Source organism: Borostomias antarcticus (assembly GCF_949987555.1).
Source record: "Borostomias antarcticus genome assembly, chromosome: 26".
In the NCBI taxonomy this organism is placed as follows: Eukaryota; Metazoa; Chordata; class Actinopteri; order Stomiiformes; family Stomiidae; genus Borostomias; species Borostomias antarcticus.
The window spans coordinates 7,663,824-7,682,037 of NC_140259.1; the positions used below are offsets into that span (position 1 = coordinate 7,663,824).

At 50.3% G+C, this 18,214-nt stretch overlaps 1 protein-coding gene across 1 annotated transcript in view; it reads right to left on the minus strand.

The window, feature by feature from the left end:
* abl2 (c-abl oncogene 2, non-receptor tyrosine kinase) overlaps positions 1-16,183 on the minus strand; it is a 31,897-nt gene extending 15,714 nt beyond the window's left edge. The window contains 3 exon segments of the mRNA XM_084459253.1: positions 1,268-1,385; positions 1,387-1,433; positions 15,923-16,183. Of these exon segments, the coding sequence (XP_084315379.1) occupies positions 1,268-1,385; positions 1,387-1,433; positions 15,923-16,133 (376 nt within the window). The 5' untranslated portion in view covers positions 16,134-16,183.
* Between the last annotated feature and the right edge of the window lie 2,031 nt (positions 16,184-18,214).

Sequence of the window (18,214 nt, forward strand, 5' to 3'; positions counted from 1 at the left end):
AAGACTCCGACAGCTAAACAGCTCATCAGTCCTGAGAGTTAAATGTCTGCGACGTCAGAACTTATTCATCAAAGGTGTTTCCATCTCCCGTTTAACTATTTATTGAAAAACCAGCTGAAGTGAGCGTACAACTTTAGCGAAATTTAGGATGTTTTTTTTTTTACGTGTTTCCATTCACCCTTTCTAATGTGATACTTCAAATGCGCATAAAAATACGTTGATGGAAACCAAGGGTCTTTCCCCCTCCATTTCTCCTTCCCTCTCTCTCTCCGTCTCTCTCTCCCTCTGTCTCTCTCTCTCCCTCTGTCTCTCTCTCTCCCTCTGTCTCTCTCTCTCCATCTCTCTCTCCATCTGTCTCTCTCTTTCTCCATCTCTCTCTCTCTCCATCTCTCTCTCTCCATCTCTCTCTCTCAATCTCTCTCTCTCAATCTCTCTCTCTCAATCTCTCTCTCTCCATCTCTCTCTCTCAATCTCTCTCTCTCCATCTCCCTCTGTCTCTCTCTCCCTCTGTCTCTCTCTCCCTCTGTCTCTCTCTCCCTCTGTCTCTCTCTCCCTCTGTCTCTCTCTCCTCTGTCTCTCTCTCCCTCTCTCTCCCTCTGTCTCTCTCTCCCTCTGTCTCTCTCTCTCCATCTCTCTCTCCCTCTGTCTCTCTCTCTCCCTGTCTCTCTATAATCAGCTCTCTAGGAGACAGAGCTGGAGCCTGTTTGGTGAAGCCGCTGGAGGAGCAGGGTTAGAGTTAGGCCAGGATAGAACAGGGTTAGAGGAGCAGGGTTAGAGTTAGACCAGGATAGAACAGGGTTAGAGGAGCAGGGTTAGACCAGGATAGAACAGGGTTAGAGGAGCAGGGTTAGACCAGGATAGAACAGGTTAGAGGAGCAGGGTTAGACCAGGATAGAACAGGGTTAGAGGAGCAGGGTTAGAGTTAGGCCAGGTTAGAACAGGGTTAGAGGAGCAGGGTTAGAGTTAGGCCAGGTTAGAACAGGGTTAGAGGAGCAGGGTTAGGGTTAGGCCAGGACAGGACTAGAGGTAAACACAATCAAACAAATCAGAGATATGGTGGATGGCGCGATGAGCCTCCTCCTGCGCCCTGTGTGACTAACTCAGGAGGAATGTGACGTCCCTGAGCTGAACTGACAGGACAGGGCGTGGCCGGGCCTCAGCCAGAGTGTCGCCCCCCCCCCCCCCGGAGGCCAAACGCAAACCAGGAAGGATGCTGGGACATCTCCGTGACGACCGGACAGAGGTCACTCCCTCTCGGAGCACATACCTTTGGTGATGCTCAGAGTGTTGTCGCCGCTGGCGACGAAGTCGTAAAGTGCAACGAAGAGGTTGGGGTCGCTCTCCGCGGCGCCCAGCAGGTTCTCCTTGGAGCTCCAGCGCACGGCCCTCCGTCAGCGCCGCCGCGTCCAGACCGAGGGGCCGGTGGAGAGCTTCTGGAAAGAGGGGGGGGGTCACATACAGGGAGAGGGGGAGAGAGGGGGAGACGGATGTTAAATAAGCGCTTGGAGGCATCGCACTATCCGAAGTCTGTGACGACGTAAAAACAAAATAAACGTTTACAGACGCTGCGGTTGTAAACATTGTCCGTAAACGGAGCGTGTCGGTCAACACGAGACGCAACGTCACGATTTCACGAACCAGAAAGAGATACCAACGAGAGATACCCAGGTCAGCCGGCCGACACTCTCTCCACAAGTCTAAACCACAAACACAAGCCGCACTTTTAACAATAACCGTTACCTTTTTCAAACGAGCTAGCGAACCAGTCCCCCGAGTCCCCAGAAGCAGGCGTGTCCCTAGGTCTACCTGTCACGCCGGGCCCGTCCGCATCGTCCAGGCCCGCGCGAGGCCTTCCCGGAGCCGGAACCACTCTTCCTCAAAACTGCTGCTGGCCCCGAGGCTCCGCAATAACATAACTCTGATTGGACTACAGAACACACAGCTGACGGGCTCCTCGGCGCTGCCCGGACCTTACTGAGGCGAGGGGGTGTGTGTCCTGCCTCTATGAAGGCTGGAGGTAGAGTGTGTGTATGGGGGGGGGAGTGGCTAGGCCGCGCTGACGGTGTGGTAGGAAAGACTGACGAGAATCCCGCCGCTCCTCGAAACGCACACGCACACACGTGGGCGTGAACATACAGTCGCACACCTAACGTACACACACACACACGTACGCACTTCCCAACAGCTGCCAACAACCTCTAGTGCGGACATGTCTGGACAGCTGCTGAAGACGGGGGATGAGAGAAGAGCACACAGAGGAGAGAGAGAGAGAGAGAGAGAGAGAAGGAGAAAGAGAGAGAGAGAGAAGGAGAGAGAGAGAGAGGAGAGATAGAGAGAGAGAGAGAGAGGAGAGATAGAGAGAGAGGAGAGAGAGAGGGAGGGAGAGAGAGAGAGGGAGAGAGAGAGAGAGGAGAGAGAGAGAGAGAGAGAGAGAGCGAGAGAGAGAGGAGACAGGGAGAGAGAGAGAGAGAGAGGAGAGAGAGAGAGAGAGAGAGGGAGGAGAGAGAGAGAGAGAGAGAGAGAGAGCGAGAGAGCGAGAGAGAGAGGAGACAGGGAGAGAGAGAGAGAGAGAGGAGAGAGAGAGAGAGAGAGAGAGGGAGAGAGAGAGAGAGAGAGAGAGAGAGAGAGCGAGAGAGAGAGAGAGAGGAGAGAGAGAGAGAGAGGAGAGAGAGAGAGCGAGAGAGAGAGGAGACAGGGAGAGAGAGAGAGAGAGAGGAGAGAGAGAGAGAGAGAGGGAGGGAGAGAGAGAGAGAGAGAGAGAGAGAGCGAGAGAGAGAGAGGGAGAGGGAGGGAGAGAGAGAGAGAGAGAGAAGGAGAGTTGAAGTAAGGAGTGTAATGGCCACTCTAAAGACACTAGGGAGTGGACACACTAACTCAAAGTGATAAACTGCTCATCTCAGATAAAAACCATCCACTGTTAAAACATCAACATCGATCAAAAACAAAGCAGTATCAGTCATACTGTCTCAATGATGGTCATTTACACGTAAAGCTGAGCCAAAGTAGACAGAATGGACATGGACACACACACACACACACTAGGGCCGCACAATTAATCGTGAATTAATCGAAATCGCGATTATGACCTCCGCGATTAACTAATCGCAAAAGGCCGCAATTAATGTGATTAATAATTTTGCTTTGAATTGAGTGTGCTAGGACTACACGGACGAATCACAGGCGCTTATGCTGTCTGACCAATCACATGCGTTCCCGCTGAGTGCGCTGTGCACAGACTGAGAAGACAGATAGCAGTAGGTCAAGACAAGTGTCACAAGAGTACCTGCAGCTGTGAGTAGTTAAAAAATGAGCTAAAACGAGGTCAGTGAGTTAGTAGCAAGAACGGGATCAACGTCCGTGATTTGGGAGCATTTTGGTTATTATATATGAAATATATAACATTTCGAAGCAAATAAACGCAATTATCTTTTGTCATAATCGTGCAGCCCTAACACACACACACACACACACACACACACACACACACACAAGCAGTATGGCTTAGCAACCTGGGAGGGCGGCAAGCCTGACACCAAGCCTGGAGGTCTCACAAACACAAACACACACACACACACACTCAACTGTCTCCCACCTTTGTCCTGAATCAGCATGCACTGCAGCGCCGCGGTGGCGTTCACCTGGCTCAGCCACAGCTCCCAGTACATGACGACGGCTGGGAGGGTCAGAGGTCAAGGGTCAGGGCTGTCCGGCAACCTCCCGCTGACCAGCGGAGACCAGCAGCTCTGCCCGTCTCTCTGCTGTAGTCCGGTCTTCCCCTCTGCTCTCCCTCCTCCACTGTCTAAACGCTCCGCCCGTCTGCTACCGGCTCCACGCAGAGAGAGACTAGAGACTAGCTAAGACCCCCCCCCCCACGCAGACTAGCTGAGAGAGACTAGCTGAGAGACCCCATGCCGAGCGTATGGATCCCAGGCTCTGGAGCAGCGGTGGCTGGTCTCTCTCTCCGGGCTGCTATCAGCGCTGTGGTTGGGGGCAGGCCAGGTCTGCCTGAGGACCAAGTATATCCATGTCTGTGGTTCTGCCTGGTCACACACACACTGGGGAGAGAGACAGCTCGCGGGAGGGAGAGGGGCTGTGTGTGTGTGTGTGTATGTGTGTGTGTGTGTGTGTGTGAGGGGGGGGGGGGGGGGGGGGGGGGCTGTACAACTGCTCTATGGGACAACTGGCAGAACATCAGTGAGCTAGTAACGCAGGCCTACGGGGTCTACAGGGGTCCTAGACCAATAAGGGCTCTTCTCTCCCGGAGTCACGCCTGCGTGACGTCGACTCGCAAAACCTCTTCTGAACAAGCGAGAAAACTCTCAAGTCTGGTCAAGAGAAGCTGATTCTGTTACATGATTGGACAACACAGTCTGGTCTTCGTAAACAGCAACCGCGTTTCAACCGCGCTTCACGCCGTTCGTGTTTTTCAAACCGAACCGACAGTGGAGTCTGTGGGCGGCGGTGTCGTCCGATGACCCCGGGGTCGCCGGTTTGAATCCCGTCTCCTACTCTCTCCACATGTCAAAGTGTCCTTGGGCGAGACGCTGAACCCCAAATCGCTCGCAAGGAGCAGGCTAGCACCTTGCACGGCAGCTGCCGCCATTGGTGTGTGAATGTGTGTGTGAATGTGTGAATGAGAGGCCTTCATTGTAAAGGGCTTTGGATAAAAGCGCTATATAACTACAGTCCGTTTACCGTTGATATGATTAGAGGACAAAGCCGTGTCGTCATAAACAGTAACCATGTTTCCACACTGTAAAATCATTTCAACCCAACCCAACCGTAGGGTCATGGTGAAGGAGCAGCGGATTTCTCTGACCGTTTGTCCAGCTCGCTCCCGATCAGAGGTTTGATTGACCCGGCAGTTGGCGTGCGCTGGGTACAACGTGTGCCCGGCTGTGTGTGAGCGTGTGCCTCGGCGTGTGTGTGTGTGTGTGTGTGTGTGTGTCATGCGCACACGTGTGAATGATGAGAGTGTGCCTTTGTGTGAGAGAGGAGTAGAGGGTCCTCCGGACCTAGACAGCTGGGACGGTGGAGACCCCCACGCTACACACACACACACACACACACACACTTAAAGAGTCCATGAATACCCCCTCACCACCACCCTCTCCTGCAGCTGTTGTAACAGCTGAACCAGCAGCACCTCTGTCCGCCCCCCGTCCCCTCCCCCCCTAAAGCCCCCTTCCAGTAAACAACACCCACATGGGAATCGTGATCACAATAATGGTTACGGTATGATTCACCACACACACACACACACACACACACACACACACACACACACACACACACACACACACACACACACACACACACACACACACCACACACACACACACACACACACGCCAGTTCAATGCTTTCTAATCCACAAGGGTGGCGAAACTGCGTATGAGTCAGGAAGAAGCAAGACCGCTCTGACCTCTGTGTGTCCCGTCTTTAACCTCTGGCCTTTTATAACCTCACACCAGTAGAACCAGGAGATGTTAGCCTGGCTGGTCAGCTAGCCTTTTAAAACCTCATGGTGCGTCTTATTTTGGTAGGCTATAGAGCTAAATTACGTTCATACATACGTCTACCTCATCCTAACAGAGACCAGCCAAGCATGCAAGCTTCTATTGTGCGCGGCGGACGCTATTTTTTTTTTTGCATGCCCTGACGGGAGGTTTCTAGGCACCAGAAGGACCCTTGAGCAGTGACCCCAGCCACAACCAACCTCGAACCCGGAGGCCTTGGGACAGGGGGCAGACTGGCCATCGGGAGCACCGGGAATTTTCCCGGTGGCCTGGCGCGCCAACTGGCCTGGCCCGCGGTGAATGGCCTGCCCCCCTGTCAACAAGTCACGCAGCACCCCCCTCCCGTCAACAAGTCACGCAGCACCCCCCTCCCGTCCCCCCCGTCCGTCAACAAAACGCAACTGAAGGTGTTCCATCTCAACGCGTCGGTCACCCGGCAGGAAATATTCCCCCAGTCCGGCCCCGCCTTGGGATACGACAGGAACCACGTTTTGAAGCTAGAAAACTGGAGCTGCGTTCTGGTGTAACGGGCAGATCCAGAGGCTTTTGAGAAAAAAAAACTATAGGAATAAGCCTACTGCTGTGTTCAAACAGGTGATTTGAGCTATATAGTAGCCTATCTTAATGGATACTATAGCTTAGTTAATATCAACTTAAATTCAACTTAAAAACTTCAAATAAGAATAGCAGGAGTCATGAAGGAACAGTTGACGCACGGAGAGGAGGAGGGAAATACCGTCAGAGGCACAAACCTAAATGAAGAATAGAATATTTAAGATGACAGGGCAGTTCTTCCCCACTACAGTATGAGTCACAACACGCTGGACTAGATGGGCGCGTGTCACACTGGTTCTTAGCGCTGCTGTTGCTTTCTCAAGTTCCCGCTCTTGGACCTGATTAAATCAAGAGTGAATTGATGGTCACATGGGCATACAGAGTAAATCAGCAGTCCACAACTGTTTTAGTTTATTTATTTATTTTTGCACCCCAGACCGGTTTCATATTGATAATATTTTTGTAGGCCGAACGTCGGGGGGGGGGATGATTAGGTTGATTATTCTTTAGTATTAATTACTTTGATTTTATATATTTAAATTCACTCATTAAAATGCAAATCAATTAAACTTTTTTGTGATGCGTTTTTCTGGATTTTTTTTTTTGTTATTCTGTCTCTCACTGTTAATTAACCTACCATTAAAATTATAGACTGATATTTTTTTTGGTCAGTGGGCAAACATACAAAATCAGCAGGGGATCAAATAAGTATTTCCCTCACTGTACATAGGCTATTTTAATTATTTCTTAATAATCTTTAATGTGGACCTATAGTAGGTAATAATGCAAATAAAAACTAGAGGGGCTTGCACTCAGAGCTCCGCCCCTGCCCCCCCGCCCCCTAACTGCTCTCCCCCTTTCACGCCCCCCCCCCTCTACCTTCCCTCCCACCTCCCCCTCTCATGTGCTGTGCTCTCCTACTGGCTTTTTGAATTGGTTACTGTAGCACCACCTGTAGTTTCCTCTTTCTGCTTCACATCTTTCCTCTCCAATTTCCAAAACGTTGCTAGTTCTGTGAAGACTTCCCAGTCACATTCATTACCAGCCAAGCAGAGCAGTAGTGGAGGGAGGAGTGGGCTGGTTCATAGTCTGCAGACAGTAGTTTACAAGATGTACATTTGAGATGGGAGTTATACAGCCAGTGACATGTTAAATCTATAGTCTATAGGCGAGATATCATTTTCTATGAAGTCGATCATTTTAATGTGCAGACACTTTATTTTCATCCACCTGAAAGTGTCTGCAGTTTACTTTGAATGCTTGAAGTTTACATTGTCGTTTAAATGCAATTGAGACTCTAGTCTATATAACAGGTGTCACTGTGCTGCTTGGCAGTATTGCCTTTACGCTCACTTGCCCATGCTGGGTTCGATTTTGGCTCCTCTGACTTGCCAAGACGAGTGTTTATACTGAGGAATGAGTTTAATTCAATTGGGGTTTGATGTTGCTTCCTCTCAGTCGCCAACACACGTCACCACTTCTCATAAACACGGCTTCAGTCAGCTATGCCCCTGAAAAGGTGTGATGGTGTGAGTGGGCGGTATTTGCAATGAGTGAGTTGAATCAATTCAACTGGGTTACAGCTGTAATAAACACATTTGAAACCAACAGGTGTTCTTGAGTTATTCCTTTCAGTGTAGTCAAGAAGGCATGTAGTTGGCTGTGAATAGTCTGTGAAGGTGGGAAAGAGTTACGTTTGTGTTTGAGAGTATATGAAGGTTTAGCCTGGTCTGCAGGGGGTGATTAGTTCTTTTGCGCGCCTGGAAAACATCTAGAGTCCAGTTAGCATGCCTAGTCAACATGAAAGCATCAACAATTCAAAAATAGGCAACAATACAAGAAATGCAAATATAATAAGAGTTTTATTGAAGTACAGGATTTAGGAAAAAAAAAAGTATATATATATAATGTATAGCGTCTCAATATATTGTTTTTTTTATCTCAATAGATTGTGTATTATATCTATTTTACAACTCGAATGGGTTAGCTGAAATGTTATGACCATTGGCCATCTCAGACACGCCACGCAACGCCACACATCACAGAGTATGACACAGTACAGGACAGCATAACAACGCAGCAGCATAGCACAATGCTTCGCATCACTAAACATAACACACAGGACAGAACACAACACTGTATAACCTGTCCCATTATAACAACACACTGTATCTAGCCTGTCCAGAGGACTCCATCATCATCAGCGTCCTCATGAGTCAGTTCCTTGAGCCAACAGAGTTCCTCTCCGCCCCTCAGAGCCATACATCTCTGAGAGGAAGAAACGCCATGGCAGGGTTCTGGGAAGCACCATCCACCCCTCCATTTCTCTCTCCCTCCTGTTCCATCCTTCCATCCGTCTCTCCCTCCAACCACCCTGCGCTCCTGCACTATCAGAGTGAGGTTGGGTGAAGGCCAGACTACAGACCTGGATCACAGCCCAGCTACTGATGGGGCCTCTGGCTTACTGCCTCGTCCATCTCTCTCTCTCTCTCTCTCCCTCTCTCTCCCTCTACCCCCCCCCCCCCTCTCTCTCTCTCCCCCCCTCTCTCTCCATCTCCCTCTCTCTCTCCCTCTCCCTCCCTCTCCCTGTTGGGGTTAACGAGTGTTAAGTGCCTCCTCCCAGGTTCACTAACACAGTAAGTGGTGTTCTACGATCACTCTTGAGACCTTCTAAACTATGTTCTCTTCATCCGTCACGTTTCACCTCCCTAGATTCTCCTCTCTCTATTTCCATTTTTCCATTTTAAATAGCTTTATTGGCATGACGGTTCTTTGAACAATTTTGCCAAAGCAACAAGGTAAAAGTAACATTATTTTATGTAGCTTACAAGTTATTTCATTATGTACAGCTGAGGGTGTGATCTGGACACCATGTTTCTAGTAGTATGACAATATCTTGATTTTTAATGCTAGATATTAATTCTGGGTCTCCAAAAACTGAAGAACTCAGACCCGGAATGTTCCATGAGCTAATGGATATCGATTTCACCAAAAGATAATTACAAATATAGATCATATAATGGCAAATAAATGTAATCAGCATGTAATCTAAATTCAATGTTGCTTCAATATAGAAAGAACATAATATAATTGGGAACTAAGAGGCAGGCAATAGCCTTTTTTTTTTAATTTAATTTTATTTATTTTATTTCCTTTTTTAACCAAGAATCCTATGGGGCCAGTCTGTGGAGGATTGGTCTCTGGTGCATCCTCTCTCTCTCTCGCGCGCTTTTTACACAACCCCCGCCCACCCAGAGTACCACGCAAACCCGAATCAAGCGTCCCTCGAGCGTCTGAAAGATAAACAAACCGACTACTGTTTGAACCAGCCGGTCTCGTTGGGAGATGAGAGGCTGGGGTCTGATGACTGAACACATCACAAGAGCCCCAGACAGAAACAGCCTGACATCATCACGATCGGCGGCTATGCGGAGGTGCTATTGTGTCGGCCCGGTCTCATCCAGCAGGCAGCTACAAGACCCGAGCGGAAAGTTAACCTGACATCACCGCGCTGCAGAATGTCACGAGCCTGCCGTTAGATGGGCCTGCGCTTGTTCAAAACCACCACTCCGCTAGAACACAACAGAGGACGCCTTATATAACCTGCTGGTGTGTCTGATGGGGGTGTGTGTGTGTGTGTGTGTGTGTTTGCTGCTGCTTAGTGATGGTGATGCAGCAGAAGGTGTGTTTTTCTGCCACTAAAGATAAGATCCTACTGGATCGAGAGAGAGAGAGAGAGAGAGAGAGAAAGAGAGAGAGAGTGAAACAGAGAGAGAGTGGAGAGAGAGAGAGAGAGAGATAGAGGGAGGGAGAGAGAGAGAAAGAGAGTGAAACTGAGAGGGGAGAGAGAGAGAGAGAGAGAGAGAGAGAGAGAGGGGGAGGGAGAGAGAAAGAGAGAGTGAAACAGAGAGAGAGGGGAGAGGGAGGGAGGGAGAGAGAGAGAGAGGGGAGAGGGGAGAGAGAGAGAGAGAGAGAGAGAGAGAGAGAAAGAGAGAGAGGGATCCGTGGGGTACATTTGATGATTGACAATTGAATCAATAGAGAAGAGATGAGAGAGGGGATGAGAGAGATAAGATGAGAGAGACAGAGAGAGAGACAGAGAGACAGTCTGTCCCTGTCAGCCAGCCAGAACCCAAGGTGAGATGATGCAATCAGAGAGGATCACACCAGGATCAGAGATCTACACACTGAGGGTCCCACCAGGAGAGATCTACACACTGAGGGTCCCACCAGGAGAGATCTACACACTGAGGGTCCCACCAGGAGAGATCTACACACTGAGGGTCACACAGAACCACTATTATTACCGTCTGACACTTGTCATTCTAATCTACACTATCCGTTTCACTCTCTACCTCTTTCTCTCTCTCGTCTGCTTCATTCTTTCTATTCCATGTTCTCTTAGAGCGGAGAAAGAGAGAGGGAGAGAGAGGAGAGAGAGGAGAGAGAGAGAGAGAGAGAGGAGAGGGAGAGAGAGGAGAGGAGAGGGAGAGAGGTCTTCTGTGTGTGAATGTATCTGTGCATGCGCGTGTGGGCACGTATAAAGTATGTGTGTGTGCGTGCGTATATAGAATGTATGTGTGTGTGTGCGTATAGTATGTATGTGTGTGTGTGTGTGTGTGTATGTGTGTGAGAGAGAGAGAGAGAGAGAGAGAGAGAGAGAGAGGAGAGAGAGAGAGAGAGTGAGAGAGTGAGAGAGTGAGAGAGTGAGGGAGAGGGAGAGGGAGAGGGAGAGGGAGAGGGAGAGAGAGAGAGAGAGAGAGAGAGAGAGAGAGAGAGAGAGAGAGAGAGAGAGAGAGAGAGAGAGCTCCAAGCCAAGTCCCCAGCCTGAAGCCCAGAGGATCAGCAGCGCTAGGCAGCAGTGGAGCGATGCGGCAGGCAGGCAGCCTCTCAACACTAAACAGGCCTGGCACACACACACACACACACACACACACACACACACACACACACAGCACACACATCTCACACACAGCACTCACCTCTGCTGCAGCAGCCACACTCCTCACCCAGCCCAGCATCATCCCTAACTCAGCCCAGCCCAACATCATCCCTAACGCAGCCCAGCCCAACATCATCCCTAACGCAGCCCAGGCCAACATCATCCCTAACTCAGCCCAGCCCAACATCATCCCTAACGCAGCCCAGCCCAACATCATCCCTAACTCTGCACCAGCCCAGCGCTTTTCCACCTTAGCGGCACTCAAAGCGCTTTACAATGGCCTCTCATTCACCCATTCACACACACACTCACACACCAATGGCGGTAGCTGCCATGCAAGGTGCTAACCTGCTCATTGGGAGCAATTTGGGGTTAGGCGTCTTGCTCAAGGACACTTCGACATGTGGACAGTCAGAGCCGGGATTCGAACCACTGACCCTTCGATCATTGAACGACCCGCTCTACCCCCATTTCAGCCCAACCACAGCCCTAAACCAGCCCCAACCACAGCCCTTACCCAGCCCAACCCAGCCCTAGCCCAGCCCAACCACAGCCCTAACCCAGCCCTAACCCAGCCCAACCACAGCCCTAACCCAGCCCAACCACAGCCCTAACCCAGCCCAACCACAGCCCTAAACCAGCCCAACCACAGCCCTAACCCATCCCTACCACAGCCCTAGCCCAGCCCTACTACAGCCCTAACCCAGCCCTACCACAGCCCTAACCCAGCCCAACCACAGCCCTAGCCCAGCCCAACCACAGCCCTAACCCAGCCCCAGTTCAGTCCAGCCCTAACGCAACATCCCAGAGACAGCACACGATGTCACCACCGCCATCTCTGCAGTACGAGTGGGGACAGGAAGGGATCAGGAAGAAGGTGGTGGCTCTAGTGTGTTGCAGTCCAAAGCGGGAGATGACCGGCTTGTGATAGTTACACTACCATCTGTACCAACATGTGGACATGAAATTAATGAAATTAAATCTCATCTGAGCCAATTAATCATCTGTTTAATGAGACCAGGAGGAGGAGAGGAGGCGGGGGGGGGAGAGGAGTGATTCATACGGTGGCCATTCCAGTAAGTGCTCACACACCCCTGCCAAAAACCATGCTTCACACACGGGAGACTATAACGAGCTCAACATGACAGAATCAGGTTTCCCCTATATCTGTTGATCTCGACTCAGTCTTACCTCCCTTCCTCACAGCTCAGGTGAGGATTAGACATGAATGGGGCTGATCCCAGGTCAGTGCCTAGGAGGCCAACAACCTCACCCAGCTGCGTGACATACCACAGCTCCTCCTAGTGGTGGAGGGAGGGAACTGACGAGGTGGTTAAGACTGTTACTGCAGAACAATGCATCAAGGTTTAAATCTCTCTCTCTCTCTCTCTGAAATTTCCACTTCATGGCTAGCGTTAGCAGCAGTGATAGTGGTGGTAGTGGTGGTGGCTAGCGTTAGCAGCAGTGATAGTGGTAGTGGTGGTGGCTAGCGTTAGCAGCAGCAACTCTGCAGCCCTGATGTGGCTACAATACAGGGGGGAAGTGAGAGCCAGCGTCAGTCCATCAATAAGCTGCCCTAGAATCGCCCTGCAACCACACTGCAACGACCACCACAGCGCACCCCAACAGGGAGTGGCTGGCTGCCTTTGAATAAGCAACACAGATACAGCCCGTCTACCTACATGTCTGTCTGCCTGTCTGCATACCGGCATGTCTCTCTGTATGCTTGCCCACTGGCCTGCCTGCCTGTCTGTCTGCTTGCCTACTTGCCTGTCTGTCTGCGTACCATGATGTCTGTTTGTCTGCTTACCTACTGGCTTGCCTGCTTGCCTACTGGGCTGTCTGTCTGCTTGCCTACTGGCCTGTCTGCCCGTCTGTCTGCTTGCCTACTTGCCTGTCTGTCTGCATACCATCATGTCTGTCTGTCTGCTTGCCTGTCTGTCTGCATACCATCATGTCTGTCTGTCTGCTTGTCTAATGGCATATCTGTCTGTCTATCTGCATACTGGGATGTCTGTCTTTCTGTCTGCATACTGGATTGTCTGTCTGTCTGTCTGTCTGTCTGTCTGCATACTGGGATGTCTGTCTTTCTGTCTGCATACTGGATTGTCTGTCTGTCTGTCTGTCTGTCTGTCTGCATACTGGGATGTCTGTCTGCCTGCCTTCCTCCTTGCTTGAGTTTGTACACTGGTAGAGAGTCAGGGGTTATGAATGAATGATGACCTGAGCAGGGACAAAGGCTGGATTACCAAGCCTGGAGGGGACGGGCGAGAGAGGTGGAGAGGGGGGAGACAGAGGTGGAGAGAGGGGGAGACGGAGCTGGAGAACAGGGAAACTGTCAGGAGTGTATGCCCCCTTAGTGACTCACTTGCCTCAAGCAGAAACGTAAAGACAGGCTGAAAATGACTGTATTGAATGAACCTCTAAGAAACCAAGCAAGTGCACACACACTTGCACACACACACACACACATTTCTGACCCCAAGGCGCCCTCTTTCCCTACGTCTCCTCAGAGAACTGCTTTTATTCCATTATCAGAGATGCTTTATAACCTTCCGATAGCACTGCGAGGACACACATCCCTATAAAAAGACCCAAGTGCCTCCCGAATCGAGTCCTGGCATGGAGAGAGCAGAGCAGAACAGGGCAGGCAGAACAGTGAATGTGCACTTTGCAAGTTCGCCTGGGTTTCCAGCTGAAGGAATGTAGGTTTAATGTGGAGAGAAGTGACAGGCAGTGAGCTAAGATAAACAGACTCCCTCAGGACCCAGACCCAGCCCCAACCCCAGTACCCGCCCTAGACCCAACCCCAACCCCAGCCCCAGCCCCAGCACCCACCCTAGACCTAGACCCAGCCCCAGCCCCAACCCCAGCCCCAGTACCCGCCCTAGACCAAGCCCCAGTACCCGCCCTAGACCCAGCTCCAGCCCCAACCTCAGCCCCAGCCCCAGTACCCACCCTAGCCCCAGCCCCAACCCCAGCCCCAACCCCAGTACCCGCTCTAGACCCAGCCCCAGCCCCAACCCCAGCCCCAGTACCCGCCCTAGACCCAGCTCCAGCCCCAGCAACCACCCCTGCCCTGCCCACCAGCCTTAGCAACAGCCTTCCGTCAGCAACACTTTCCACCCCATCTAATCCCAGCCCAGACCAGCTCTGACCCTCCCCCAGGACAGGAGAGGGCTCGCTGGGTCTGATCCCAGACCAGCTCTGACCCTCCCCCAGGACAGGAGAGGGCTCGCTGGATCTGATCTGAGACCAGCCCAGCTCTGACCCTCCCCCAGGACAGGAGAGGGCTCGCTGGGTCTGATCCCAGACCAGCTCTGACCCTCCCCCAGGACAGGAGAGGGCTCGCTGGATCTGATCCCAGACCAGCTCTGACCCTCCCCCAGGACAGGAGAGGGCTCGCTGGATCTGATCCCAGACCAGCTCTGACCCTCCCCCAGGACAGGAGAGGGCTCGCTGGGTCTGACCCTCCCCCAGGACAGGAGAGGGCTCGCTGGATCTGATCCCAGACCAGCTCTGACCCTCCCCCAGGACAGGAGAGGGCTCGCTGGGTCTGATCTGAGAGGAATCCCGGGCCTGGCAGCCATGGAGGACGGTCATGCCATGGAGGACGGTCATGTCATGGTCAAGTCAGAGAATACCGATCACCTAACTCAGCCTGGGCCTCAGTCTGGGCCTGGCTGTGCTCCAGGCTGCTGCATTGAGCTTCAGCTTGAAATAGGCTTAGTCTGCATTATCAAGTCCTGGGATTTCATCAGGGTAATGTAGTGATTACGAGATTCTTCTGATGTTAATTCTGTAAAATCGTACTATAATATCCACACAGGTAGCGACACTAAAACACAGTCAAACACAGTCACAGTACAGGGAGTCAGCTAATAACCCAGCACCACTCTCTTCCACATCTTAGCGCTTTAGGACTTTATCAGCCCTACAGTCAACATTATCATAGAGAGTCCTCACAGTCTACCTTCCCCTTTGCCGTAGCAGTGAGAGGTGTGAACAGGGGTTCGGCTGAGTGAGTTGTAACCATAGAGGCCTCTGTGGTTGTAAGTGACCGGCAAGAAGCACTCTAAAGGCGGTAATGTGAGCCGTAGTAGCTGCCATAGTGAGTTAATGGGCTGGAATCGCCACTGCGTCCCCAGTGGCAAAGATCATTGTTTACTCACTCAGACTCTCTGATAGCTAGGCTCGGGAGGTCTGGCTAACGGACTGGTTGGCTGCCCCTTCGGATAATGGCAACCATCACTGCTTTCCCCTGCATATCTCTCTCCTCCTCTCTCTCATCTGGGGCCTTGAAGGTGGACAGTGCCCCCCCCCCCCCTCACACACACACACACACACACACACACACACACACACACTGAACAGCTGGGCACAAAATCAGATGAAATCTTATGGTGTGACTCTGGAACTGAACTATTCTTTATTAACACACTCCCACACACACACACACACACACACACACACACACACACACACACACACACACACACACACACACACACACACACACACACACACACACACACACACACACACACACACACACACACACACTCCAACTGAACAGCTGGGCACAAAATCAGATGAAATCTTATGGTGTTGACTCTGGAACTGAACTATTCTTGATTAACACACTCCAGAATTTGTATCTATAACTTGCCATTCTTGGTTCAACAACCATACCTGGTCCAGGAGCTAGACGGTGCTCCCCAGCCCTGGTCCCTGTTAGCAGCTAACTGGATTTCCGCTAACGCGTCGTTGTCAGTAACCCGTTAGCCGTTAGCTTAGCACAAACTCCAACCAGCAAATTACACTTCAGACAAATCTTACACACTTCATAAAACCACTATAGATATAGATATTGTCATACAATGTCGAAAAAGGCGTTTATATCTACCTGAATGCTGCGTGAAAATGTTGATTCCCGGGTCCGGAAGGTTGACGGCTGCAGCAGCCCTGCCCGGCGGCGTCCCGGTGGTGGGTCTCCTCCCGCCGGTGCCCCGGCTCCCCTTCCCCGGGTGGTGCTGCTGCTGCTGCGGGGCGGCGTGGGGCTGCTGGAGCCCGCCGGCGGACGGCCCCTCACCCACGCGGCCTACCTGCTGTCCCATCCCCGCGGTTCGGTGTGAAGATGTTCGGGACCGAAGCGAAGCAGGGAAACGCTTACATCCCCCCCTAAATGTGGAGCGGCCTGGTCCGAATAAGTCTTCCTCCAACCCTCTTCTCTTCCTCCACCGACTCCCGTTAGCTCGGTAGCTTCAGCTACCAGAGAGGAACCCACCCACCCTGGCCTCAAATACAGCCAAAAGCGGAACGTATCAATGATATTAACGTCTCGATGGCTGTGGAATCGCGGGGTGGGGATGTTCGGTACCCCCCGGTCCGGTTTGAGGAGGATGTGGACCCGTTCAGGGTCGTTGTTGGGCCGTGGTCCGGACACTGCGCGCCCCCACTGCCACCGCCATCTTTACCGCAGAATACAGAGATGTGTTTCGCAAGGGGGGTTTGGATCCCCCGGGTCACAGTGATCCTGTCCCCGAGAAACAGTCCCCAAAAGCGGGTCCAGAGGGTCCTCCAGGCCGCTAGGTGGACAAAGCACCAGCCACTCCCTGAGAACTTGGTGCATGATTTTAACCCAGCTATTAATTTTAATTATAGAGGATATCATGACTTTTGATTGTTTAATTAACTAAACTAGGGGGGGGGTCTGTCGTTTTGAGGTGCAAGACTTGGCTTGGGCTAGGTTAGTCAAAAGTAGTGACAATATATACATTTTATATTTCAATCTTTATTCTTTGTACATGTCATGATTCACAATTTCTTGTAATGTTTATCAGAAACCACCATGTGCATTTACAGATTGAAATATGTCACACAACCTAACCCTTGAATGATCAGAATTTAAATATAATCTGTCTTTAAAAAGACCCCACATGGAGTTTTTAAGACAACCAAATATGAAAGAAAATGAAAAATATAGTACCTGATTCTAACACCCATGTCCATATAAATATTTTAGCATAGATCTCCAGAAAAATAGAGTAACGTAATTAAGTAAACTATGTTCAAAATAGTACTATTTAATTCGACAAAACTCACAATCTATACTTTTTTTCATACATGTTAACAGCTTTAGTAAACTACATCAGTAAAATAGCTTATATACCAATTTGTTTGTTGTAATTTAAGGCTGCACATTTACACACAGGGAATCCAGGCGGAGGACAAACAAGCAGACGAACTCTGAGGAAACAGCGCCACCTGCTGTCGAAAACCTAAACAGCATTTCCTGACTGAGTAGCGAAAAAATATTGACATCTCTCCCCAAAAATAAACATTTAATATCAAAATCATTGTCTGGAGCTTCAGGAATACGATTATTCCTGCCAAGCTGACCTTGTGTACAACAGGCGACACTGAATAATATCATAATGCAGGGTAGTTCAAAAGTGCAGGTAAATATTAATGTAAATACACAGTATTTTACCATTGTTCAGTACCTTACAAATTGAGCCTGCCAAAGTGACATACATGTTTGCACTGTATAAGTATCATACCAGTCAAGCTGATTACCAGTAACACACAAGCAGCCAGCTGCAGCAAAACACCACCCCTACCCCTAACCTGTGGAATCACTGATTGGTAGAGCTCTCAATTGTTTTAACTAAATATACATATATTTCTTCCATTTATTATATCCTAAAATGGCATAAAATGGAATCCTTTCAGAAGTGTGGTTGCATGTAAGTCTGCACACATCGTTAATTACATTCATAGTCATACAGTAACCTCATACAGTAGCAATCGCATTGTTGTTCCAGAAACAATGTATGAGTAATCTCACACATTTCATAGTGTCAGACACTTGTCTACTTCCTGTTTGTCTGACAGTATCTTGTGGAAATACGATACTCAGACACGTGAAATGACTGGACTTGTATTGCTTTGAATCCAGATTGGCCTGTGGTCATTATGGAGTGTTCAGTCACTGAGAATAAAGAGTCATTTTATTCAATCAAACAGTGAGTTCATGTAAAGATTCTTGAGTCCTGAAAACTATGAGCAGCATGTATCACTTTGTGGAAAAACTGTGCTTAAACGTGAAGTAGACAGACAGCTTGAATTACTGCCCATCTGTGGAGAGGTGATCTGGTATTTGGGTTAAGCTGCCATCTCAGGGATATATATCAAT